The 27,478-nt window shown below is 40.9% G+C and overlaps 1 protein-coding gene and 1 pseudogene across 1 annotated transcript; one reads left to right on the forward strand and one right to left on the reverse strand.

Annotated features, from left to right (window-relative positions):
* Nucleotides 1-1,814: 1,814 nt before the first annotated feature.
* On the reverse strand, nucleotides 1,815-27,184 carry LOC132240190 (protein MROH8-like). Its single transcript, XM_059707510.1, has 15 exons — nucleotides 27,104-27,184; nucleotides 25,988-26,107; nucleotides 25,139-25,218; nucleotides 24,227-24,371; nucleotides 23,304-23,399; nucleotides 21,988-22,092; nucleotides 19,249-19,384; nucleotides 17,625-17,743; nucleotides 16,226-16,378; nucleotides 14,061-14,221; nucleotides 8,263-8,398; nucleotides 3,953-4,143; nucleotides 2,792-2,929; nucleotides 2,411-2,525; nucleotides 1,815-2,077 (listed from the first exon to the last, which is right to left on the reverse strand). Exons 1-15 carry the CDS (start codon nucleotides 27,182-27,184, stop codon nucleotides 1,862-1,864), a joined length of 1,992 nt encoding a protein of 663 aa, XP_059563493.1. The 3' UTR covers nucleotides 1,815-1,861.
* LOC132240416 (U2 spliceosomal RNA) lies at nucleotides 22,625-22,801 on the forward strand (annotated as a pseudogene).
* Nucleotides 27,185-27,478: the final 294 nt, after the last annotated feature.

The following is a 27,478-nucleotide window of genomic DNA, read 5'->3' on the forward strand; positions in this document are numbered from 1 at the left end:
GAGAGGAGATTTGAAAGTGCTCTGAACATAAAAAGTACTACATAATAGAGTGTATTTATTATTATCCCAACTTCTATGTGCTGTTATACCAATTACCTTCCCCCCAGGAAAGTATCCTTCATTGTCTTACATCACCAAATAAGGAGAACGTTTTTCTCATCATAGCAGCCAGGGTAGAGAAATCCATTGTTCTAACGAGAGGCAGGAGTATCTGGATGGCCAACAAAACAATCCGTTCATCAGATTCACACAGCAGGTCTAAGATGCACGGCAGCAGGCTCTGGATGTCTTCCCTCTGTGTGCCCAAAGGGAGTGAGTGCATCACCTCTCCATCTGGTATCAAAGTAGGGCTCCCCTCCTTTACTCAGTACCCAGTGCTTATTGAATTTTTGGCTACTCAAGAATACAGAATAAAGAAGGCAAGACTGCCCTCTGTCAGCATTGGTAGTGCTGACATGTAGAGAAGGAAGCAGAGCTGTTGTGAGCTGCCCCACAGGGCAGAAATAGGACCACGTGAAGGTCAAGTGATATGTACTTGGGCTTAATGTAAGGAACAGTTCACCTAACAATGAGAGAAAGTGGAATGGCTAGTTTAGGTCACAGCAAGTTTCCCATCATGAAAGGTATTCAAACAGAGGCTAAAAGATTCTCTGGAGGAATGCAAGCAGAAATTGACAAGGGTTCTTCTCAGGGTTTTAAAATTTAAAACATACATGTAAAAATTATGCCCTAGCTGGTTTGGCTCAGTGGATAGAGTATCGGCCTGTGGACTGAAGGGTCCCAGGTTCGGTTCTGGTCAAGGGCACATGCCCAGGTTGCAGGCTCGATCCCCTGTAGGGGTGTGTAGGAGGCAGCCCATTAATGATTCTCTCTCATCACTGATGTTTCTATCTCTCTCTCCCTCTCTGAAATCAATAAAAAATATTTTAAAAAACACATACATGTAAAAATTAAATATAATAAGCCACAAATATTCATATATGCAATCAACCAGAATTTCAGATATACACAGGGATGGGCAAAAATAGGTTTACAATTGTTTGCATGGAGAAAGACATGCAGGTTACAATGATTACAACAGCTTTATTAACTGTGTTTTGTGTACTCAAAACTGTAAACCTATTTTTGCCCATCCCTGTATTTGAAATAAAAGAAAATAGAATTAAACTGATAAAATTGAAGCCTCAGGAGTTAATTTTCTCTTCTGACCTGGCTTAGCATCTAGTTAGGCCTGTGGAAAATGAGCTTTCAACATGAATGTCAGTGACTCTTGTCCTAGCTCAGTGGTTCTCAACCTTCCTAATGTTGCGACCCTTTAATACAGTTCCTTATGTTGTGGTGACCCCCAACCATAAAATTATTTTTGTTGCTACTTCATAACTGTAATTTTGCTATTGTTATGAAACATAATTTAAATATCTGATATGCAGGATGTATTTTCATTGTTACAAATTGAACATAATTAAAGCATAGTGATTAATCACAAAAATAATATGTAATTATATATGTGTTTTCCGATGGTCTTAGGCGATCCCTGTGAAAAGGTCATTTGACCCCCAAAGGGGTCGTGACCCACAGGTTGAGAACCACTGTCCTAGTTGATAAGGTAATATAGTACAAGGCATAAAAAGACACATGAATGTTGCCCATGTTGTGATGACAATGATTTGAAATGTACACAAACTGCAGGTTTCAAGTATTATGAATATGTATGGCTTAGCTGTTTTATTTTTAAAAATTTCATTAAATGCTTAATAGTCTGTACTTGCATATTTTCTAGGTATACATTTCAAATGGTACAAAGCTATGTACTCCCACTCACCATGTGCCCAGACCACCCAATTTTCAGCCTCAGCTATTATCAGTTTCTTGTGTGTCTTTTTGGGGTATGTTTTATTCGTGACTTGTGAATCTGTAGTCTGGGGGCCCCTCCTACCATCTTCTGGTGTCTGATAATGTAGTACAGTCCCGTCAGGGCGAGAATTTTAAACATATTATTTCCATGATGTAGCCAGTCTTTCAAGCGGGCAATAGAGTATATGCTGGGCAGTCTCCTAGCCACTGGACTCTGGAGAAGCTGAAAGAACCCAGAAATCAACCAAAGAAGTTAACTTGGAGCCCTTTTTCATGAGAGAAGCCACTTTCACACCAACTCTAAAATACTATTACCTATAAAACCTCTACTACACAGGACATATATTACAGGGTGATGCCTACACTGGGGGTAAATAAGGAATGTTGAATGATGAATATGGGGAAAGAAAAATTTCAATAGGCTTGAATCTGAAACTATTTCTATCCCAAGTTTGAAAGGAATCATAGCCTGCCACTAAGTTGGACAGGGCCTAGGAAGGCAGGTCCTGCTGCTTTATAGACTTCCTGAATCCAGCTTCTAAGTAAGGAGTCTTACCTCCACAAAAAAGCCTGCAGATGTGAGTTTATGTTTAGCATTCCCTCGGTTAAGAAGAGGGACTAACAAGTACAAGATCTTATGTGCAAGGACGTGATTTCTTTTCAGCAATGCACTGCAAAACAGAACACCAACAGAACAGCTCTTAGAAATTTTCCTAAATAGAGAGCATTTTCCCCACAGAAGTGTTTGCCCAGCTGCAGGTGCACAGGAGGGTATGGCAGGGCCAGGACCTCTGAAAAATTTGCCTGGCATTATGGGTATTTGCCCACCCTATGATGAGAAGGTTATCCAACCTTGGTTGTTGTGGTAACTAAAGGGGGGAGAATACCTTAAAACAATGCTGATTTAGAGCATGTATGCATGTCAAGGAAGACTTACTTGGCAAGGAGAGATACTCCCTGAAGGTGGCAATCTTTTCCTGCCAGGAGGGTCCATCCTTCATTCTTTTCCATGATGTTGAATTCCTGCAAGCACAATGTTCTGAGGAGGAGAGTCTTTGTAGCCTGTATGGCAAAGCTAAATCAAACAAAAACAATACAAGTGAATAGAACAGGCCCCTCGAACTTACAGCACACCATTACCCTGCCCTCTCTGAGGAGGGCAGGCATTGATAGCTGCTAGACTGTAATTCTCTACTTTCTAGATTCCCCAAAAAACTTGCAATGCTCTAAGAACTAGAAAGGTCCCCTCAAAGAAATCTATGATAAACAAATTATATGGGATGCTAAGCTGATGCCCACTGCTTTTTTAAAAAGCTTTATTTAGGTACTACTTATTTATACCCTATAAATTTACTCCATTACTTTTTTTTTACCCCATTACTTTTAAAAATTACTTATTGAACTAGTATCCTGGATATAACATCACTGAAAGAGATCCATGTGCCACAGAAACACTTAAAAAATATCTACTGAGCCCTAACTGGTTTGGCTCAGTGGATAGAGCGCTGGCCTGCGGACTCAAGGGTCCCAGGTTCGATTTCAGTCAAGGGCATGTACCTTGGTTGAGGGCACATCCCCAATAGGGGGTGTGCAGGAGGCAGCTGATCGATGTTTCTCTCTCATCAATGTTTCTAACTCTCTATCCCTCTCCCTTCCGCTCTGTAAAAAAATCAATAAAATATATATTTTTTAAAATCTACGGATACCCTAATTGGAAACTAAAAATACCTCTCTGTGCAATAAAGCAGAAATAGGGAATTATTCAATTATGGATCAGTATGGTTTTGGAGGTGGGTTTAAGGCTGTTTTGCTGAACTCTGTCTCTACTTGATTTATCAAAAAAGGCTTGCATGATATCACACATTATTTTGCAGGGCATCTGGACCCAGATAGCCTTATTTATCTTGGCATCAATAAAACCAAGGACAACCAATAACAGCCAGAATAATTCCTGGGCATTTCATCTTGATGTCTCATGAAGGTAGCAGACTGTAAGCGCTTCCACAGTTGGGACCACATCTTGGCCATCCTTGCATCTACTACAGTGCCCAGTGCTTAAAGTGTTAGTTAAGGTCAATAAAATCACAATGGGCAGTACCACAAAGGAGTAACCTTTGAAGACATTTCTTGTTCTGTGTACAGGCCAGGTGGGATGGCGACTTCAGACATGGTGAGGTCGATGCTGTGGTGAATCTGGATGAGCAGTGTCATGAGAAGCTGAGGAAAGAGTTGGAACATAGCTTCTTGGAGCTCGTTTCCCATAAACACCTCATAAAGGGCATCTGTTGCCTGTGGTAGAAAAGGCACACAGCAGAGCTGAACATGCTAGCCCTAATCATTATTCTTGCTTTACTTCTGCTTGTGCCAGAACATGCTTTCTGGTTCTACTATCTCATAGGCACAATAGTAGTGGTACTCAGTACAGGAACATGAAAGTGAGGGGGGAAAGGAATAGGAGTAAAGTGGTCATTAAAAGTTGTCAAAGAGTGAGGGGCAGTCCTGAAACCCAGAAGTAAACTATCAAGGAAATTATTATCATATTTGCATGCAAATAAAAAGCCAAAGCAAAATTTATGATTAACAAAGTTAGAATATAATAATCTGGGAAAGTATTTGCATCAATGTGATATCTTTAATATATAAAATGCTCTCACATATCAGTAAGAAAAAAAATGTTAAGGCTTGCTACTCAAAGTGTGGGCCACACACAGCAGTAGCACTGGCATCACATGAGAGCTGGTTAAAAATGGAGAATAAAAAGCCCTACCCCAGACCTTCTGCATCAGAATCTGTATTTCAATTAGATCTCTAGATGACTGTGGCTTGTGTGCATATTAAAACTGAGATGCACTGGTATATAGGACATGAGCAGATGAGTTACAAAAGAAGAATTATAAATAACCAATTAAAAAACATATACAGGCCTAGTCAGGTGGCTCAGTCAGTTGGAGCATCATGTTGTATGCCAAAAGGTTGTGCGTTTGATTCCGGGTCAGGGCACATACCTAGGTTGCGGGTTTGGTCCCAGTTGGGGCGTGTGCAGGAGGCAACCAATCAGTGTTTTTCTCTCTCACATAGATGTTTCTCTGTCTATCTTCCTTTCTCTCTGAAAATCAATGAAAGGCATATCCTTGGATGAAGATTTTAAAAAAGAATATATACAAATGTTTCACCTCACCAATGACAAAATTATAATTAAAACATGTTCCTTTTGAAGGGGATTACTGGGGGATATAGGGGTCACCTGTAATACTTTAACAATAAAGATAAATTTAAAAAACAAAAACAAAATGTTTCTTTTTAACCTATCAGGTAGGCAACAATAAAAAGACTGGTAATACTCAATGTAGTGAGAGGGTGGGTAAATGGGCATTCTCATACATGACTGGTAGGAGGGCAACATTCTAGAGGACCATCTGGGAAAATTATCAGAAGTTTAAATAATTCCACCCTTTGACCTAGAAATTCCCCTTCAATGGACTTTATCCTAAATAATTGGTATGTACAGTATAACAAAATTTATGTCTGCTACAGTACTGTTTTAATGGCAAAAGTTTAAAAATTATTAAAATATTCACTAATATGAAACTTGATAATAAAATAAATGATTCAATACTATGTATTACCTATTTTTAAAAAAAGTAATTGAAAATAAATTACTATTCAACCATGAAAAAGATAACAGAGAGCCTCATATATTGATATGGAAAGTAGTAATATATTGTTAAATAAAAACAGGTCATCAAAGAGTATGTATTATGATCATATATATCCTATCTAATAAAAGAGAAACATGGTAATTAGCCGTACCTCCACTACACTGCCCATTGGCTAATCAGGGCGATATGCAAATTAACTGCCAGCCAAGATGGCGGCCGGCAGCCAGGCAGCTTGAAGCGAAAATGAGGCTTGCTTGCTTCAGTAACAGAGGACTCCAACGTTCCCTGCCTGCTGCTGCTGGCCTCTGAGCTTGCAGTTTGAAACATTGTTACAAATATAGAAGCTAAACAAAACCCCAGAAACCTGCTTTCAGCCAGCCAGGATCTCAGAGTTGGAGTTGAAACAGTGTTTCAATTATAGAACCCAAACAAACCAGATACCTGCTTTCAGCAGCCAAGGCCTAAGAGCTGGAGCCAAGCCTCAGAGCTAAAGCTGGCCCAGAATAAAAAAAAGAAAAAAAGGAGCGGTTGGGAGCTTCAGTCACCCGCCAGCCTGAAAACAGCCCTCAGCCCCTCACCCAGACTGGCCAGGCACCCCAGCGGGGACCCCCACCCTGATCCAGGACACCCTTCAGGGCAAACCAGCTGGCTCCCACCCGTGCACCAGGCCTCTATCCTATATAGCAAAAGGGTAATATGCCTCCCAGCACCAGGATCAGCATGACAGGGGGCAGCGCCCAAACCCCCTGATCACCCTGCGGCTCTGTGTGTGACAGGGGGCGGGGCCACAACCTCCCTATCCACCCTGCTCTGTTCGTGACAGGGGATGGCGCTCCAACCCCCTGATCAGCCCTGCTCTGTGCCTGATAGGGGGGAGCTCCCCAACCCCCTGATGGCCCTGCAGCTCTGTGTGTGACAGGGTGCGGTGCCCCAACCCCCTGATCGGCCCTGCTCTGTGGGTGATAGAGGGTGGCGCCCCAACCGCCCCCCACAGGCCCTGCTCTGTGTGTGACAGGGTAGAGCCATAACCTCCCCATCGGCCCTGCCCTGAGTGTGACAGGGTGCGGCGCCCCAACCCCCTGATCCGCCCTGCTCTGTATGTGACAGGGGGCGGTGCCCCAACTCCCCTATCGGCCCTACTCTGTGAGTGACAGGGGGGAGTTCCACAACCCCCTGATCGAACCTGCTCTGTGCGTGACAGGGTACGGAGCCCCAACCCCCCTGATGGGCCCTGCTCTGTGAGTGAGGGGCAGCGCCCCAACCCCTTGATTGGCCCTTCTCTGTGCATGACAGGGGGTGGCGCTGCAAGCTCCCCATCGACCCTGCCTTGAGTGTGACAGGGGGCGGTGCCCCAACCCCCCAATCGGCCCTACCCTGAGCGTGACTGAGGGTGGCATCGCAACGTCCTGATCCGCCTTGCTCTGTGCATGACAGGGGGCGGCGTCCCCACTCCCCAATCAGCCCTGCTCTGAGCCCAACCAGGGGCTGCACCTAGGGATTGGGCCTGCCCTCTGCCACCTGGGAGCAGGCCTAAGCCAGCAGGTTGTTATCTCCCGAGGGGTCCCAGACTGTGAGAGGGCACAGGCCGGGCTGAGGGCCCCCCCCCTTCCCCCTGAGTGCACAAATTTTTGCGCACCGGGCCTCTAGTATATATATATGTATATGCACAAATAATTTTATAGACTAATATAGTTAAATAGCTTTATCTGTCCTAACTCCTAGAATTGCACTAAAATGGCATTACAGGGATTTTTAAAAAGGCATAAATCTACAAGAACCAGAATAGGAGAGGAGACAATAGCAGACTAGAGATGTCAAAGTATTTTTGGAAGCTAAAAAAAAGTGTGATGGTACCTTAGGTCAGGGAAAGCTGAACCATAAACTGGTTGGAAAGAAAATAAAGTAAAAAGTACATGTGGATAAGAGGGGGAGGCTGTGCATACACTGGACAGGGAGTATATAGGAATGCTGTATTTTCTGCTCAATTTTGCTGTAAACCTAAAACTCTTTAAAAAATAAAGTCTAGTTGGCCAGTGTGTCTCAGTGACACACTGTGTGTCAATGTTGAGCACTGACCTATGAATCAGGAGGTCATGGTTCGATTACCAGTCGGGGCACATGCCCAGGCTGCGGGCTCAATCCCCAGTGTGGGGCGTGCAGGAGGCAGCTGATCAATGATTCTCTCTCATCATTGATGTTTCTATATCTATCTCCCTCTCCCTTCCTCTCTGAAATCAATAAAAATATCTTTAAAAAAAATAAAGTCTATTTAAAAGGAAAAAAGTATACCAAATACATATACAAAAACTTCATTTATGTATAAACACTTTTAAAAAGTTCATTTTTAAGGAAATGGTATGGCCATTATTTAAACATTACCATCTGGTCCTTTACAGAAAAGGTTTGCAAACCTCTGCTTAAGGAGGACCTTTGCTTTCTAATTTATATTCTTCTGTATTATTTGAGAAATTTTTAACACGTTTGTATTACTTTTAACGATGATGATATATATCTTTTAAGGTTGAGGGAAGGAATGTTTAAAACTTATAAACCATACTGATTGCTTCACTCTCCTCAGCCCCATCCATGTCAATCCACTGGTAGAGACACTGTAGATTTATAAATGGATGACAGAAGCAAACTTTGAGAGGAACCAAAAGGAACACTCTCCAGATAGGGTGTTGGGCCAGTCATCCCACGGGGGCAGCATGGTGGGCTGAAGTTGGAGGGGCACCGCTCAATGGCTTACAGCAACAGCCACATAGGCCATCTTCTCCTGGGTGGGCTCATTATGGCATGTCTGCAGCTTCCTCAGGAGCCTCGACAGGATCCCTGTTGTGCTGGGCACCTCCATCTTCAGGGTTCTCCACATCTCAGCCAGATTTCTAGAAAACCAGAGTAAGAAGGTTCAGGAAAATGGCTTATTCCAGGCCTATCATGACGACAATGTGCTTAGAGTCTGTTTAGAATCCAATCTATAAGAGGTTTCCTGCTGTTTAGTTCTTCAGGGTAGCAAAACACTTACTCTCTGATTTCATAACAGTACTAGTAATTCCCAAGGTTTTACAGACCAAAGTTCCCATTGCTTCAGCACAGGCTTCAAGACATTACAAACTGGCCCTAACTTACCTTTTCAGTCTCATAACTTCCCTATCACATACTTTGTGCTCTAGCTACCCAAACTATTCACCTTCACCAGATAAACAATGAACTTTGAAAACCCTACATCTTTGCTTAAGTCATTTCCTTAAACTGAAAGGCCCTTTCCAAAACTCTCCTCTGCCCATCAACATCCTTCTAGGTCCAGCTCCAAAGTCCTCTTTTCTATGAAGCCTTTGCTGCTTCATCACCATGTCACTCATGGGAGTGCCCAGAACACTTTAAAAATTTGTTTGTTACAGAGGTTGCCTCAGTCTCAATATGCTATTGTCAGTTCTCTGTAGGTGTGTCCACCTGTTCCCTCTGAGGCAGGGAATACCTCTGGCTGCTATGAATCCCTCAGGGCCTAGCACAATGCCAAGCTTACAGAAGGCATTTAAAGACATACTTATTCAATCTAGTATATGGTCTTCAAATTTTGGCTAAGGTCAAGCCTTGAAATAAAGCTTTGATCTTCTTTAGGAGGTATCTCTTCTTAAAAGTAGCATGTAATAACTTCTCTTCTATCACTGACTCAAAGGTAGGGCCTGACTTATATAAACACTGTGGAGGAGCATTATGGGGAAAGATGAGAAGATTGGGAGCTGCTCATGTTTTAACTCAAAATCTACCTAGGTATCTTTGTGTGCTAGACTCAGTGTTTTTGTAAAGCATGATTTTCCAACTACCTGCTCAGAATCACTCTAAAAACTGAGAAGCTTGGAGAACCAAGATGGCGGCATAGGTTAACGCCGGAGTTTGCTGCTTTGAACAACTACTTCAAAAGTGAAACCAAAAAACGGAAGGGACATCACCCAGAACCACAGGAACGCTGGCTGAGTGGAAGTCCTACAACTAGGAGGAAAGAGAAACGCATACGGACACTCAGAGGAGGCGCAGTGCTGAAGTCAAGTTCTGAGGTGCGGAGTGCGCGGAGCGGGCTGGCGGCGGAGGGCGCGGTTGTTGTTTTCAATCGGGAGGGAGTCGCAGACTCTGAGCACCAGATCCGGGCGAGTCTTTAGGGACCCAGACTCAAACGGGAGAAGTGGGACTGTCTGGCTTCGGTCAGAGCGAGTGCAGCTTTCTCTCCCAGCTTTGCAGCGGGTGCTGGGACTCAGAGAGGCAGAGCCCCTGGGGACAGGACTGAGAGCCGCCATAACTGCTCTCTCCGGCCCACCCTGTTGATCCTGTGCGACCCGCCCCGCCCAAGCCCTGCACAGAGGCATTTGCCGGATAGCCTCAGGCAAAGGCTAGATTAGCACCTCCCTAGAGGACAGAAGTTCTCTCACCGCTGACACAGCTGATTCTCATAGCCACTTGGCCTGGAGATCAAACCCTCCCTGGAATTAGCTACAACAATCAAGATTTAACTATAAGACTGCGAACAAAGACCACTAGGGGGTGCACCAAGGAAGCATAACAAAATGCGGAGACAAAGAAACAGGACAAAATTGTCAAAGGAAGATATAGAGTTCAGAACCACACTTTTAAGGTCTCTCAAGAACTGTTTAGAAGCTGCCGATAAACTTAATGAGATCTACACGAAAACTAATAAGACCCTCGATCTTATATTGGGGAACCAACTAGAAATTAAGCATACACGGACTGAAATAACGAATATTATACAGACTCCCGACAGCAGACCAGAGGAGCGCAAGAATCAAGTCAATGATTTGAAATGCGAGGAAGCAAAAAACATCCAACCGGAAAAGCAAAATGAAAAAAGAATCCAAAAATGCAAGGATAGTGTAAGGAGCCTCTGGGACAGCTTCAAGCGTACCAACATCAGAATTATAGGGGTGCCAGAAGATGAGAGAGAGCAAGATATTGAAAACCTATTTGAAGAAATAATGACAGAAAACTTCCCCCACCTGGTGAAAGAAATGGACTTACAGATCCAAGAAGCGCGGAGAACCCCAAACAAAAGGAATCCAAAGAGGACCACACCAAGACACATCATCATTAAAATGCCAAGAGCAAAAGATAAAGAAAGAATCTTAAAAACAGCAAGAGAAAGAAAGTCAGTTACCTACAAGGGAGTACCCATACGACTGTCAGCTGATTTCTCAACAGAAACTTTGCAGGCCAGAAGGGAGTGGCAAGAAATATTCAAAGTGATGAATACCAAGAACCTACAACCAAGATTACTTTATCCAGCAAAGCTATCATTCAGAATTGAAGGTCAGATAAAGAGCTTCACAGATAAGGAAAAGCTAAAGGAGTTCATCACCACCAAACCAGGATTATATGAAATGCTGAAAGGTATCCTTTAAGAAGAGGAAGAGGAAGAAAAAGGTAAAGATACAAATTATGAACAACAAATATGCATCTATCAACAAGTGAATCTAAGAATCAAGTGAATAAATAATCTGATGAACAGAATGAACTGTTGATTATAATAGAATCAGGGACATAGAAAGGGAATGGACTGACTCTTCTTGGGGGGGAAAGGGGTGTGGGAGATGTGGGAAGAGACTGGACAAAAATCGTGCACCTATGGATGAGGACAGTGGGTGGGGAGTGAGGGTGGAGGGTGGGGCGGGAACTGGGAGGAGGGGAGTTATCGGGGGGAAAAAAAAGAGGAACAAATGTAATAATCTGAACAATAAAGATTTAATTAAAAAAAATAATAAAAAAAATAATAAAAAAAATAAAAACTGAGAAGCTTAAAGATTATTCCTACATTTCTGCTCCTTACTTTGGTAATATGAATCCTATATAATAAAAGGCTAATATGCAAATTATCCCCTCGATGGGAAGTTCAACCTGGAGTTTGACCAGGGGGCAGGGGCAGCTGGCCAACCACCCGTGGCCCCTCCCCCCGGCCGGCTGGGCCCGATCACCCTGATCAGAGCAGGCCGGCTGGACCTCATCTGTGCACGAATTCGTTCACCAGGCCTCTAGTCTGTGAATAAAACAAAGTAAGTTTCTGAAGAATTCCTGAAGGGAAGATAGATGCAGTGTGGGATATTGAAAAGGCTCTTGACTGGGGAAACAGTAGAATATTAACATTCATTCTGGGGTGAAACTAAGAAATTCCTATATTTACTTACTCTTGATTTTTTTCTCTGAATTCCTGAGGGAGTAGATAAAGTACTTAAGAAGCTATTTATTGTGCCCTGGCTGGTGTGGCTCAGTTGGTGAGAGTTGTCTCTGCACCAAAAGGTCAAAGGTTTGATTCCCAATTAGGGCACATACCCAGGTTTCAGGCTCAATCCTTGCAGGAGGCAGCCGATCAAAGTTTCTCTCTCTCATGGATGTTTCTCTTTCTGTCCCTTCCTATTTCCAAAATCAATAAAAACATATTTTTAAAAAGAAAAAGCTATTTATTTTGAAAGAAGTGTTTCAAAACGCTTTTGGTTCTGCACATCTGTAAGTGTGTTGGGAATACATTTGAATTAGGAACACACACACATGGGGCTATAAGCCTTCTCAAAGTTTAGTGTGAAAAAAATCATCTGGGAGTTTGTTAAAAATAAGAAACAGGTCTCACTTCAGTGATACTGAGTCTGTAGATGTGACATTGTTTTTGTTTGCCCATCATTTGGGAATGAGCATTCATTAAACTGTTTCATACCTTCCTGGTATTTATTTCCTCTATACTTTCTGTCTAGATGGTCTCTTCCCATCCCCCTTCCTACCATCTACATGGTAATTTACACTAAAAACTCAGCTAGGGACATCCTTTCTTTCAGAAATCCTTTACCAATCCTTCATCTAATTAAGTTTCCTCCTAGGGGTTTCCACAGAACTCTCTTATTTTGCTTTGGCATCCTCTGTTATTCATCTATGTCTGCTACCAAACAGTGTGCTGCTTGAGGGCAGGGTCCATGTCCTGTCCATTATTTCCCCAGTGCCTAACAGCACACAGACTCCTAAGAACAATTACGCCGATCTGTAAACAAACTAATGGGCTTCAGGTAAGTGACCAAAAACATAATCAGAATGAAGTTTCCTAAGTCATTTTATTTCTAACAGAATCCACATTCTCATATTATCTAAAGCAGTAGTTCTTTCTCAAAGTCATCCAAGAGCTAGAACACATACAAACAATAAAATAATGCTAAAATTGCACTTAAAATAGCTAGATATAGTTAATATTTATCCTAAATCAAGTGCTTTATACAAGAATCTAGTGTAGCTAAACTGAAGCAAGTAGTAAAGATTTAAAAATACATTACAGAAATATATAAAAGTCAGAATATTTTTTTAAAAACCTGTATGAACTATTTTTTCCTTTGGATGAGTTAAAGTCATCCTGTATTTGATTTAGTGGCAGAATGTGTAAGTTCAGCTCATAAAAACATCGGCACTATACCAAAACATTCTGTGGAACCATTCATTGAAAGTGTTTTTTGAACAGTTTAAAGCTGAGAAATCTTTTCTTCAAATTAAATAATTACCCAGAATCACAATATACTATAAAGCAGATAAAAGGGGTGCTACTCTGGGTAAAGTGGAGTGGGGTTGGGGGCACCTGGAGCCATCTCCTGATGCCTCACTGCCTTCCCCATAAGGCATCTCCTGGAACTTCCCGGGGGCCTCCAACTATGAAAACCACTTATCAATAATCTAAAAAAACAACAACCTCAAAACAAACATTTTGTTTGTTCCTCTCTATGATTCTATTCTTTTTTAAAAAATGTGTATCTTTTTTTTTTAATATATTTTATTGATTTTTTTTTTTTTACAGAGAGGAAGGGAGAGGGATAGAGAGTTAGAAACATCCATGAGAGAGAAACATCCATCAGCTGCCTCCTGCGCATCCACTACTGGGGATGTGCCCGCAACCAAGGTACATGCCCTTGACCGGAATCGAACCTGGGACTCTTCAGTCCACAGGCCGATGCTTTAGCCACTGAGCCAAACTGGTCAGGGCTGTATCTATTTTTTGCTAAATCTTTCTTAAGTGCATTGCAGACATTCTGACATCTATCCCTAAATACTTCAACATCTATCTCCTAAGAATAAGGACATTCTTCTGTATAACCATATTATCATTTCACACCTCAGAAAATTACAGTTATTTAATAATCTAGCATAGAGTCTCTTCTTAAATTTCCTCAAAAATTTTAAGCATTTGCTTTTCATCCAGGATTCAAACAAAGTCACATATTGCATTTGGTTATGTCTCTTTCCTTTTTTAAAATTCAAGAACAGTGCTCCCAACACCATTTTTTCTTTTGTGACATTAACTTCTTTGAAGAGTTCAGCCCAACCATTTTGTAAATGTTCTCTATTCTGGATTTGTTGAATTATTTCTTTGTGTTTAGCATTATATTCTGACTTATATTGCAGGCATCTGTTTATATCTTATCACCTTATAAGGATACATTTTTTAGGGCAACCATGTTCTACAACACTACAACCATGTGTCACACACCCAGAGGTTGTATCAGGTTCTGTTACCTGTCATATGGTACGGGATGATACAGAAGGTAGCTGATCACTATATCTGTGTACTTGGGCCTGGAGATAAGCAAACTCACGATAGTTATGACTTGTTGGCGGACACTAGGCTGACTGATCATGGATAGCTGGGCACAGATAACTCCCACAATCTCTGGTACCTGAAGAGGAAAAAGAAATGACTAAGACCTTAATCCTGTGGGACATTGATAGTTACTGAGAATATTGTGGTTATTTCTGAAAGGTCCTGGGATGACTTTTAAAACAGAATCTTTATTTTTTTTTTGAAGTTTATTATTAAATCTACTTAAAACTTATCTGTATGTAAGTATATGCATATAAAAGTTTTTGGAAGACCATATATACAAAGATGTCAGTAATGTGTCTTTGAGTGATACTGATTTTTTGCTTATATATATATTTTTATTGATTTCAGAGAGGAAAGGAGAGGGAACGAGAGATAGAAACATCAATGATGAGAGAAAATCATTGATCGGCTGCCTCCTGCATGCTCCCCACTGGGTATCGAGCCCACAACCTGGGCTGGGAATGCCCTGACTGGGAATCAAACCACAATGTCCTGGTTCATAAGCTGATGCTCAACCACTGCGCCACGCCAGCCAGGCTTTTGCTTATATATTTTTCTTTAATGATTATGTATTGATTTTATAATAAGATAAATTACTAAATTTAGTGTTGCAAGAAAGCTTGGATTTTTTCATTTTGACTCTGAGATTGACAGAGGAGTCATGCCTGCCATCGGACTTTGGTCCATTTCTCTGCTTGAACCTCTCTTCCTGCTCAGACTCATCACTTCAGGGCTCTGTGGAAATGTCAGTGTCTGAGAGGTAGTCCTCAACAACCTCATATAAAATGGCTGTCATTACCACCAGCTGCCAGAAACTGGTTTAAGGATGGCAGGTGATGTCAGTCCTGGCCAGTAAAACATAAGGGAAAACCCACTGGGGAGTATTGGGAAAGAGTGTCCTCTGATTAAAGGGACAGAAGGAAAACATTTTTTCTTTGCTAGGTCATAAAGTCTGAAACTGTGGCAAGTACCTCTGGCTATATGAACAGGCAAAGCAGAAAGATGCAAAAGCCCCTGTCTCTCTGATAACACTGTTGAGTCACCAAACTAATCCTAGAACATATACTCTACTTCTTGACTTCTTATATGAAATGATAAACTCTTGGCGTAATCTTCTTAGTTTATTTTTTAACACCTGAAAGTACCCAACTGATATGTGTCCATCTCATTGTGCTCTCATTATATTGTTCTTTTGCATCTTTGCTATTTTAATAGCTTTAAAAATGGGTTTTCATAATTTAAGAATTACTTTTTATTTTTACCAAAGTGCACACAATTTTAAAGGTCCAGTGGTATTTCAAGGCTCTCTCTTGTCTATCCCCCAGATCTGTTATTCAGAGGTAACTACTTTTATCTCTTCCCATGTCCTTCCATATTTCTAAGTGATATAATTACATTGTTATTTCTTGATGTTTCCGTTTTCAATACATTTACATAAATTTTCTTGATTTTATACTAAGTTGGCCCCCTTCTAGGATCACCGATGGCTTGATTTTTTTAAATTTGACATCACTGCCTGATTAGCATGGTTCGGTGGCCGAGAGTCAACCTATGAACCAGGAGGTCATGGTTCAATTCTTGGTCAGGGCACATGCCCAGGTTGTGGGCTCAATCCCCAGTAGGAGGCGTGCAGGAGGCAACCAATCAATGATTCTCTCTCATCATTGATGTTTCTATCTCTCTCTCTTCCTTCCTCTCTCAAATCAATAAACATATGTTTTAAAAAATAAAAATGTAACACCGTTAATTAACCTGAATGAGGATCTAAATTGAAGTTACCATTCTCATATGTGTTAATTATATCTTTCCAGCAAAACAATACTCTTTTGAAAAATATGGATTACACCTTAGATTTTAAAAAAGTTCCCTCCCTAGCTGCATACACAGTTGTCATTTATGATATACTTGTTGAAAGGATGAATATTCAACATTGCCCAAATGGACTAAAGCTTGGCCTTGTTCTCCTTCAGTAGTTGTTGTCAGCTGAAAAGAAGCAGTAGGAGAGAGCTCAGCAGCTGCAGGAAGGAGAGCTCTAGCTGATATTTTAAACCCAGGAAAGAGCCATGGAGCTTTTTACCTTCTCAAATCGGAACTCCACATTTTCTACCAATGACATCAGCAATTCTCCGGCTAATTGCTGGGTACAGGAATGTTCCAGATTTTTTAGGCCATCCAATATAGTCAGTACAAACTGGCAGAGCTCATTTGAATCGAGAAAAACTTCGAAGATCTGAAATGATTTAAGAAAAATGAACTTCCAAGTTACATGGTATGACAGAGCCCTGAACAAGGAATCAATTATAAGTTAACAATCAGAGAAGAGTTTAAATACTAGTATGTACAATGCTGCTTACTTCAATTTTGCTTATAAAAGTGAAAAGCTGGAAGTAACCCAAATGTCCACTGCTGGGTCTGTGCATGGCCTTTTATAGTTCTGACTTTTAGTAAGAAGGTTTATTACTGAGATCCGCAGAAAGAGCCCCACTTTTATAGGAACAGAATTAAAGGAAAGGCCCTAGTGCTAAACTAGTATGGCTGACAGAGTCTGAGGCATCGCTAAAATACCTTGTCTGGAGACAATGTATTAAAAGAATGTGTCATTCTGCTTCTCATTGCACTTGCCAGTGTATAAAGTCCTTCCCTTGATTTTTTATTTATTTTTTATTTTTATTTTATTTTATTTTTAAAATATATTCTATTGATTTTTTACAGAGAGGAAGGGAGAGGGATAGAGAGTTAGAAACATCGATGAGAGAGAAACATCGACCAGCTGCCTCCTGCACACCTCCCACTGGGGATGTGCCCGCAACCAAGGTACATGCCCTTGACCAGAATCGAACCTGGGACCCTTCAGTCCGCAGGCAGACGCTCTATCCACTGAGCCAAACCGGTTTGGCTCTTCCCTTGATTTTAATAGGTATAACTGATTAGGCACTTACTATGTGACAGGCACTAAGCAAGGCATTTTCCATACAAGCATCTCATTTAACCCTTACAGCATTTGAGTGATCCTAATTTTTACAGATCCCCCTTGTACAGATGAGGAAACTGATGCAGAGAATTAAAATTACCTGATACCTTTGACCCTACATGAACAAGATCTGTAGGTTTTCTTTTCTCTCATATTCCCTAACATAGTGCCTGGTACCTAGTAGATGCTTAAATATAATGAATAAATACATTAACTAAAAAGTGTATGGCTTTTTGGCTCAACTACATTCTCTTACAGCTCCTTTTTGTAACAAGGTTTTATACATGCAAGAGGCTGGCTAGGGTTAGGGGGACAATTAGTGGGAGCAGAGCATGTCTGAGGAGCTATCCAGTGACATTGGCCCCATATAATACATTGCCAGAACTTTTCCCAAAGTATTTTTACCATTTTACATTCCCGTGAACAAATGTACGAGACTTCTGATTGTTTCTCATCCTCTCCAACACTTCAAGATGTTTGTCTTAATTTTTGCCATTCTGATTACCTTGGCAATTTCGAAGGGACACGTGTAGAACTGTTTAATACTGTAGAATTCTAGGAGTTCTTGACAGTTTTTCATTGCTCCTCTCAAGATTGGGCGATTTTTCTTGTCCTCAGTGATATCTGAGAAGAAAATACGAAATATTATACTTTCTGGCTTATTTCTTTCTTCTGATTTTGCAAGTCTGGTTGATTTCCAGGTTGAAGTGAATCCCAAGATGTCACTCTTCTTGTCTTTTTCACTTGAATAAAAATGCCTGAGGAAGGAGTGTGTGTAAATCTGAAGGCTGATTTGTTTCCCCTCTGTTATAGGATAATATACAAGAAGGGCTGAAAGAAAAAGAAGAGCTTTTTGTAAGAGCAGAGCTTTTGAGTGAGTTAGGAGTACAATCAAGACAAGACTTTTGAGGGATCTCCCGATGAAACTCAGGTCCCCACAAAAAAGTTGCACAATTTTCTACTGTGTCTGATAATTCTGATATCAGAATTTTTTATGTGTATGGTTTTGCTGATTGTTGAGTCTGCCAGTACTCCCTCGCAGTGCCCTGTTTTTCTTATGTTCCCTAGAAACTTATCTATGGGAAGTCTTTGAGCCCTTGGTTGAGGATACTGTCTCTCCAACTAGAAAATAAGCTTCTAGGGGAAGGGACTTTGTCTGTCTTGTTCACCAGTGCTCCCCTTAAAAACAATAAATGCTTCATAAATACTTATTGAATGAATAATCAGTTGTAGTTCCTTAATTGTATGTCTTGGATAAACTGTCCTCATACTTGGAGCTGCCCAGAGATTAGATTATTACTTTGGGAAGCATGGAGGTCATCATACCTTCTTGCTAATATTCTTTATTTTTCAGATTATCTTCAGAGACTTTTTTGAATCCCACACTAGATTTAATTCTTACTCATAGTCCCTGTAGTTTCCCTTCACAGCAGTTATCTTTATTTACAATAATAGTTATTTGTTGATTCTTTGATTGTCTGACTCACACTCTAGATCAGCCGTGGGCAAACTATGGCCCGCGGGCCGGATCCGGCCCGTTTGAAATGAATAAAACTAAACTAAAAAAAAAGACTGTACCTTTTTATGTAATGATGTTTACTTTGAATTTATATTAGTTCACACAAACACTCCATCCATGCTTTTGTTCCGGCCCTCCGGTCCAGTTTAAGAACCCATTGTGGCCCTCGAGTCAAAAAGTTTGCCCACCCCTGCGACTATGTCATATAAGGACCGGATGGCTTATATTCTGGTTACTATTGTATCCCAATTAAGTACTCAGTAAACATTTATGAGATAAATAAATGAACGAAGGCCCAAATGATGGCAAGAGCCTCTTCCACTTCTGCCCAAACTAATCACTCCAGCGTGTCCAGAGTGTTACATGTTTAGATACTCTTAACTCCATGGCCATGTATATGGCTGACACTGTGGGTCTGACCCAGTGTTATGATTCTAATTATTAAGTCAGTGTTGCTCCATCTCATCCTATGGACTATGAACCTTTCTCATTGTAAACCACTGTAAAAAAAGGCTTTCTAGGATGTGGAGAGTGAGGGCGCAGGAGGATTGGAGCTTGTGTTGTGCTAGAGAACTCATGTAGGGCTTGGCTGCTTTCAGCGGTGCCTTACACTTCAGCCGCAAGGTGATGTGCAGCAGATAGTGCGTGCCCTCTGCAGCCTCCTCAGCCACCTCTTTCAGTGGGTCTCCACACAGTAGAACCATTAGAGCCATTAGGTGTCCAAGTCTTTGGAATCGCAGTGGAAGCTAGTTGAGAGAAAAGAAAAATGCCATTGGAATACAGGTGTATTTAGTGCCTGAGATTTAAGTTGTTGAGAAGTAATTCTACTTCCACCATCTATTCAAGAGAAGTGCAAGAGTTGCATTCAGCCCTTGGGTCTCTTGAAAGTTAACATTTAACATGTATGGATACAATATGTCCAGCAAATGATAGTAAATGTGGTAACTTCTAAACTAAGTAAGCAATCTGGAATTTCAAAAAGTTTATACGTAAAGCTGTTCATTCTAGCACTGTTTTTAAAGGGCCCACATTGAAAAAAAACTATCCAATAGTAAAGAGAACTATTGTTTAGCCACTCTGAATATAATAATTAGAAATTAAGTATCCTAGGAATTTATAATAAGGTGTTGCTAGTCTAATAAGTGAAAAAGTTGGATACAAAGTTGAGGTATACCATTTAATACTACTTTAAAATTTATTTATTGATAGTTTGCTTTATTATGAAAAAAAAAATGTAAAGTAGCAGGCAAAAGCCATATCAGCAAAAGAAATGTAATTTAAAATAAATAGTGAAGAAAGTGGAATAAATTTAAAAAAATGAATGTAGAAAAGATAAATGAAGTTAAGAATTTGGTTAGTATGCAGAATTCTAGTCATCATTTGCTTGAGATAGATCATGGAGCTATGCACCGGAGCTCAGCGCTGAATTTTCTCAGGACTAATGCAATGTCCCATATAATATAATTCAAATTGCCCATAAGACAAGAAGCAAATAGCCATGGAGAGAAAACACAACTGTTTCTAGGACTGAGTCAGAAAGAAATTTCTTCGGTGGCTCTTCAGAAAAATACACTGGGATATTGTGAACAGTAGCCTCTACAACTTATTTACAGTCAACACAGCAACACATACACAAAACTGTATAATATCTTTCATTCACTGGTATAGCTTTCATCCATTCGTTCAATCAACAAATACTATCTGTCAGTTATAAGCCAGGAACTGGTTATGACTATGGCACTTACGGCTAAGGCACTATGATTGGCACTGGGGATATAGACAGTGAACAACAGATAACATCCCTACTCATGGAGATGATATTCTAACTGGAGGAATATAAAGGAAAAAATGAAGTAAATGTATATGTATCCAATAGTCATATATACCATGATGAAAAATGCAGAGGATAAGAATAGGAATGCTATTTTAGAATGGTCAGGGACGATCTCACCAATGTTAAAATGAGGAACTGCACCATGTAGAAATATGAGGGAAAGACATTCCAGATGGAGAGAATAACAAGTGCAAAGAGAAGGGACAGTATGTGGTGTTTCTGAGGAGCAAGTAGGTGAGGTTGGCTGGAGCAGAGTAAATGAGAAACAAAAGAAATGGGAGGTAGATGAAGATGGGCCCAGATCACATAACAACTTAGAGCAGTGGTTCTCAACCTTCTGGCCCTTTAAATACAGTTCCTCATGTTGTGACCCAACAATAAAATTATTTTCGTTGCTACTTCATAACTGTAATGTTATGAATCGTAATGTAAATATCTGAGATGCAAGATGGTCTTAGGCGACCACTGTGAAAGGACCGTTCGACCGCCAAAGGGGTCGTAACCCACAGGTTGAGAACCGCTGACTTAGAGAATATTGTAAGGATTTTATTCTGTATGAGCTGGGAAGCCATTGGAGGGTTCTGAGCAGAGAAGGAATCTGAGCTGACCTACATTTATTCAGTACATATTTAATTGAGCATCTACATGTAGCATGTTCTGTACTAAGCACTGGGGATGCTGTGGTAAACAAGAAAACATAATCACTGATGAAATTTACATTCTAGAGGAAAATGGACCATAAATCCATTTTTATTGGACCAATAAAAATAATCAAACAAGATAACCTTTGATTCTAAGAAGTCATAGGAAGGAAAGAGAGCTATGAGATAGAGAGCAAGGGTAGATCTATTTGTAAGCAAAGGCCTTTTTGAGGTGGAAACATTTAAACTGAGCATTGAAGATTGAGGAGAAGTTAGCTATGTGAAGAGTTAGGAAAGGTCATTCCAAGCAGAGGACATAGTAAGTGCAAAGTCCATGAAACAGGAAGAGCTTCAAGAATGTAAGGGAGGTCCATGTGGCTGGAGTAAGTCAAAGAGTACAGGTGGGCAGGCAGGCACTATATCATACAAGACCTTGTATTCTAAAAATAGTTGGAAATTATTGGATCAAAGAAGTGATGTGGGTTTTAAGATTACTCTGGCTACATATAGAGAACAAACTGGAAGGAACTGAAGTAGAAGCCCCCATCCCAACACACTCATGCACAAAACATACTCAGAAGGAATTTAAAAAAATGTCAACAGTGGCTATTAATATGGGCCCTCAGATATTTTTAGATTACATTTATTTACTCATTCAAAAACATTTACTATATTGTGCTAAGCAACGAGGATACAAGATTAATAAACACAGTACCTGGCCTCAAAGTGCTTGAATTTTAGGAGAGGGGTAGATATATGAATAATGCATGAGCACCGAGGAGTCATAAGTCTGGGAGTCATAAACAGGAGGGGAAATAGGCAGTAATAGGATGGCTTTGGATCCTTCCTCCTCTGCAACTGAAGGGCAGCTTACCTTCAAGTTGAGATGCATGCATAAGCACTTTAGAACTTGAGCAATGCTGGCTGCAGCTCTTTCCCGCTCATGGTCTTTAATTGATTGTAACCATGGGTCCATGTGCTATGAAAAATGAAGGGAGCCTAAATGATTTATTGGGAAGATCTGGGATAACACCTTTATTCTGTTTTTGGAGAGAAGTTCCACATGTCACTACTACGTCTGAAAATATTTTCCTAAATTATAAACTTGTTTTGGAAATAAAAATGGCGGATGACAAACGAGGCACAAAGACCTAGGGGATCAGGTGGTCCAGTTTCCTTAGGAGCTTATTTCCTAGACTTATTTTCCCTTCATCCCACTTTCTTCAATTATTTATCCCATTCTTCTGTATTTTTTCAGCTTTCTGAAACCTGCTTTGGAAAAACAGGAAATTAATGACATGCTATTAAAGAACTCTGAAGATGGGGAAATTGTATCTGCCTAGAACAGTCAGGGACGGATTCATGGAAAATATAATGTCCATGAGTAGGAGCTTCATAAAGAAGAAATGGCTTGAATTAAGTTGCCAAGGCAGGAAAGTTTGCACAACTGGATAAAGGAAAGAAAGCCAATCTGGCTGCACTGTTGATGTACAAAAATAAGACAAATGATCATCGCTTCTCGGCCTTTTGGCTAAGATCATGTGTAGTATCTGTTCTTATCAGTTTAAAAATAAGACAAATGAGAAATAATGTTAAGTTGATTGTGGCAATGATAAATGACCACCTGCACTTAGGCACAAATGATTAATAATAGTTTAAAGGGCTATCCCTTTCTGGGATAGCTACATCTTGCAAAGGGCCAAGAGAGCGAGATCTTTGAATGCAGTGAATGCACTCCAATGAATAAATTTCTAATGATGGAATGGCATCTGCTGGGACCGGTACAGGTGAGAGCAGGTAGGCATTAATAACATTTAAGTCTCACCTGGCTCATTCATGAGGCTGACTCTATTCTCTGGTCACTGACTGAAACCCTTCTGTGGTAGTAAGCAATAATAATTTAAGGAATACAGCAACCACTTAAACTGAAAGCCATTTATTTAATACAGTAATTATTGTCTCATGTAAAGGTGAAAAAAATGAGACTTTGAAAAATCACATTCCTTGCTGAATTTATAACCAATGAATGGCAGAGAGTTGGAATTTAAACTCAAGTCTGACTCAAAATGGATAGCGAATACTCTTAACTATTATGCTATCTCTTAAAACTTAATCCTGCCACATTTTCTCCCACTTTTACCTTTTAATATAACTATTAACTTTCCCATTCTCTCCTGATAGCCTGTTTACCTTCAAAATGATGTCAAAATTTTCCAAATGTGGGTCTTTTACCACCAAACTCTGGAGCATCTCAGAGAATACCTGAAACGTCTGCCTGTAGAGACACTGAAAAGGCACAGGGATATGTGATGCCATCCATGCGAGTTCCCCAGCACTGCACACTTTTAAGGCTCTCCTCATTATCTTGAAACTTTACTTAACATTGCAGACCCAGTGTAAAAGTGTCGGGAGGCAGTTTTATATATTCACATTACATGGACATCGCAACATTAGTGGGAAGATAGTTAACTGATTCTAACTACATTTGGGGACTTGCTTAGGGGCATCAAAGTACTTTTAAAGTTTGACTTGTGACTCTTTTTGACATCTTGAAACAAGGGGGAATAAAGTTGCCTTTAGCAATTGCTTTCCCAACCAGTTTACTAGTGGCAGGAAAATCAAGGCCTTTGCACTTTCTCCTGGCTCTGCCTGAAAGCTTCTCCTCCAGAGATATCCACACTCTCTTCAACCGTCACAGGGAGCCTTCCCTGACCACCCTGTGTAGAAAGCCCCCGTGCCTCCCACCCACAGTACTCTTTATCCTCTTCTTTCCCCGTTTTAATTTTTCACAGCACTCACTACCACCTGGTACTGTATTTACTGGCGAATTGTATCTCTGCACTAGGACAGAAGCTCCCTGGATCAGAGAGTGTACTGCTCTATTTCTGCTGCCTCTCATGATGCTTAGCACATGGTAACCCTACATATCTGCTAAGTATATGAACGCTCCACCTTATTTTAAAGCCAAAAGCAAGGGAAAAGAAGACAAAATAATAAGAGAAAAAGCTATTTCACCACCTATTCTATTTACCAGACTTGGCTTAAATGGTTTTTGGCTAGTTCCAAAAATATCAAATGCACTCTCCAAATTATTAAAGCAAAGTGTGAGTTACCTCTGATTTGCAGGACCCACTTGGTTTGATTTGCTGCAGCTGGGTAAGGGTCTTTTCAGAGGGCAGAGTGATTATACTTTTGGTGATAAGGCTAAACAAGTCAACTCGATCTTCAGAGCCAAACAGCAAATGGACATCTTGGTAACTAGAAAAAGACAGCTTGGGAATAGCAAATGGGGAAGGGCGTGACTTGACATTGATAAGCAGAGATCAAAGTAACCCAAAAGGAAAGAATAGACTGATTGGTATAACATTCTGATGAAAGAGATCAATGGCTTGCTTGTCAGTCTGTTTAGATACATCTTACAAAAGGTTAGAGAAAGTTTCGGGCTCAGAGCCTCCATCCTTCTCCCCTTATCCTCCCTGCCTGCCCCGGAGGTCACTGGAGTGACATCCTTCGAGGCTTTTCCTTCAGTTCAACCATGGAAGAGAAACCTGCTACAGTCTTAATATAGTAGAGCACGATTTTTCAAAGTGTGTTCTGCCAAGGAGAGTGTACTGCTCTATCAAGGGTTTGTTAGTTTGGGGAATGGCAAGTTAAACCAAGTCAAAAACTTTTTAAACTATGGGATTTTTCGGGACCTTTAATCAGTTAGTGTGCAGTATGAACTTCCAAGAAGACAGCCCTTCCAAATCTCTTGCACTGTGGAACTCTGTCATGAAACAGACATAGTAGTAACCTTCCACCGAATAGTCTTGGGACAAAACCGAACTCAAAGGAGGTTCCAATAAGGTCTTTCAAATACAAATGGTAGCATACGTGAAATCAAAGTTCTTACACAAAACACGGATTTGGTTTCCACTTCTCTAAATAGTTTTGAGAAGTTAAAAATATGGAACATGTCAGTTGGCTTTGCTATTGGCCCTGAATGAAGAACCAGGATGCATGTGTAGAGGGCATGTGGGTGTCACCTGAGGTCAGTGATGGTGACAAAGACCTCCTGGCGCACAGGACTGAAGAGAGAATGCAGGGGCTCCTCCTCCACCAGAATCTGTAATGAGAGGGAAAGAGCTTTAGGAGAGAGAGTCCAGAATGTGCCAAGTCATTAGGCCAAGAGATCAGAGATGTGGGTGGCCTGTAAGAACAAGAGCAGGTCCTTCAGAGGGCTCTGCTCCTCGGCTCCACAGGACTGGCAGCAGGACAGTGGCCAGGCTAGCAGTTTATTCTCCAGAGTCAGACCCTGGGGTCTGCCTCTTACTAGCTCTTTGAGCTGACACAAGTTATTCAACCTCCCTGTACCTCAGTGTCCTCATCTGTAGAATGAGATAACAGTGCTACTTATCTTCATAGGGTAGTTGTGAGCACTAAATGAGCTAATTCATAATATCTAGAAGCCCTCAATAACTACTAGACATCCTAACTCCTCTTTCTACTAAACCAGCCATCTCTAATATAGTGTCTAATAAAATTATGTTACTTGTCTTAAAAAAGGAGTAACTTCACAAATCCCATATTGGTAAAGGGAAAGCTGCCGTGCTCTGCTGGAAAAATCAGCAGAGTGATAGAGAGGAAATAACAGCTTTGGAGCTATATAGCACCTGGGAGTGAGCACTGGCTCTGCCACGCACTCATTGTGTGAACTTGATGTATTAACTTCCCTCTGAGTTTTCTTATCCGAATGGAGGGCATGAGAATATATCTCAGGGAGGTGACGTGAGGAGCAAATGTAAATGGTTGTAGTGGAAACCTTATTGGATTGTCTCTCTGGAAACTGCTCCCAGCCCATAGGAATTGGTGCCTCACAGTCATGGTTCATCTACGTCATTCTGTCCCACTAACAACAGCTCATTTCTCCAGGAGTAGACACCAAGGTCAATTAGACTCTCCTTCTCAGGAATCTGGGGATTGAGACAAAGAGCTTCAATTTCAGTTTGGCTGATCTACCAAAAGAAGAAAATTCAAAGTTTGGGAGCACTGGGCCCTATGGACAAGTGCACAGAAAGTCAATCTTGGAAAGAGAAGGGGAGAGAGGTGGGGAGGGAAAGAAAGAAATAGAAATGCATACAAAGGAGCAAAGATAAATGGAGAGCCCTGGCTGGTTTGGCTCAGTGGATAGAGCATCGGCCTGAGGACTGAAGGGTCTAGGGTTCAATTCTGGTCAAGGGCATGTACATCAGTTACAGGCTTGAACCTCAGCCCCAGTCAGGGTGTGTGCGGGGTGGGGTGGGGAGGGACAACCAATTGTTGTGGCTCTCTCACATCAATGTTTCTCTCTCTGTATCTCTCTCCCACTCTCTCTAAAAATCAATGGAAAAATATCTTCGGATGAGGGTGAACAACAATATACATGTATGAATAAAAAACATTTAAAACAAAATAAAAATCAATTAAAAAATAGATAAAGTTCTGAGTATGTGAAAAGGTGTTTTTTCTTTTTTTTCTTTTCTGGTTTCATTCCCTTCCTGGAGCTGGCTATTCTTCCTGTCATAGGATTCTGGGAAGACTCAGTTACTCTAAGAGCAAATACTCCGTTTTGTGTTTCAGAAGGATTCTGAACTTTTACCTCCCACCAAAACACCTCATTAGGAAATTAGGTTGGTGCCCAGGAGGCAGTGCTCAATAAATATTACTGGGTTATCTTTCTTGCCCTTGTGTTTTCTCTTTCTCTTCTCACTTTCTAACTCTGGTCTGATCTTGCTGGAGTCCTGACCCTCTTCTTCCTTATTTCCCTAAGAAGCTTAGTTAATTTTATGGTTTTATAGTCTGGAAGGACAAAGTATAAGGCTCTGCCTTCAGTCTCCCAGGACTCATTTGTCCAAATCTAGTTATCTCAGCGGCATCACTACTAGTGTTAAAAAGTGACACCACATCCCGACTAGTCTTCAATTGCTGTCAATGGTGCCCTTTCCTGGGGCTCATAAAAAATGATTTATTACTTTTTTTTCTCCTTTATTCACTTCCCACATCCAACCAATCACAGTAATAGCTACTCCCTGTTCTGCAGTTTGATTCTCCATTCCTGCAGCCACGCCCTCACCTGTGGGTGAAGGCAGTGCCCTCTTAGCTAAACCACCAGGCCTGCATCCCCTTCGACTTTCACCTACTTGGCCACTTCCGCCAGAAATAAGCTTTCCTTTTCTTTTCTTTTTTTTTTTAAAGCAGATAGGCCTAAACGGCATATGTATACATCACCACAATCAAGATTATGAACAAATGGGTCAATCCCAAAGTTCTCTTGTGCTACTTTGTAATTTCTCTCTCCTGCCTCTTCCCACTCTACTTCTATCTCCAGGAAACCATTGATCTGATGT

The sequence above is a fragment of the Myotis daubentonii genome, chromosome 8 (assembly GCF_963259705.1).
Source record: "Myotis daubentonii chromosome 8, mMyoDau2.1, whole genome shotgun sequence".
NCBI lineage: Eukaryota > Metazoa > Chordata > Mammalia > Chiroptera > Vespertilionidae > Myotis > Myotis daubentonii.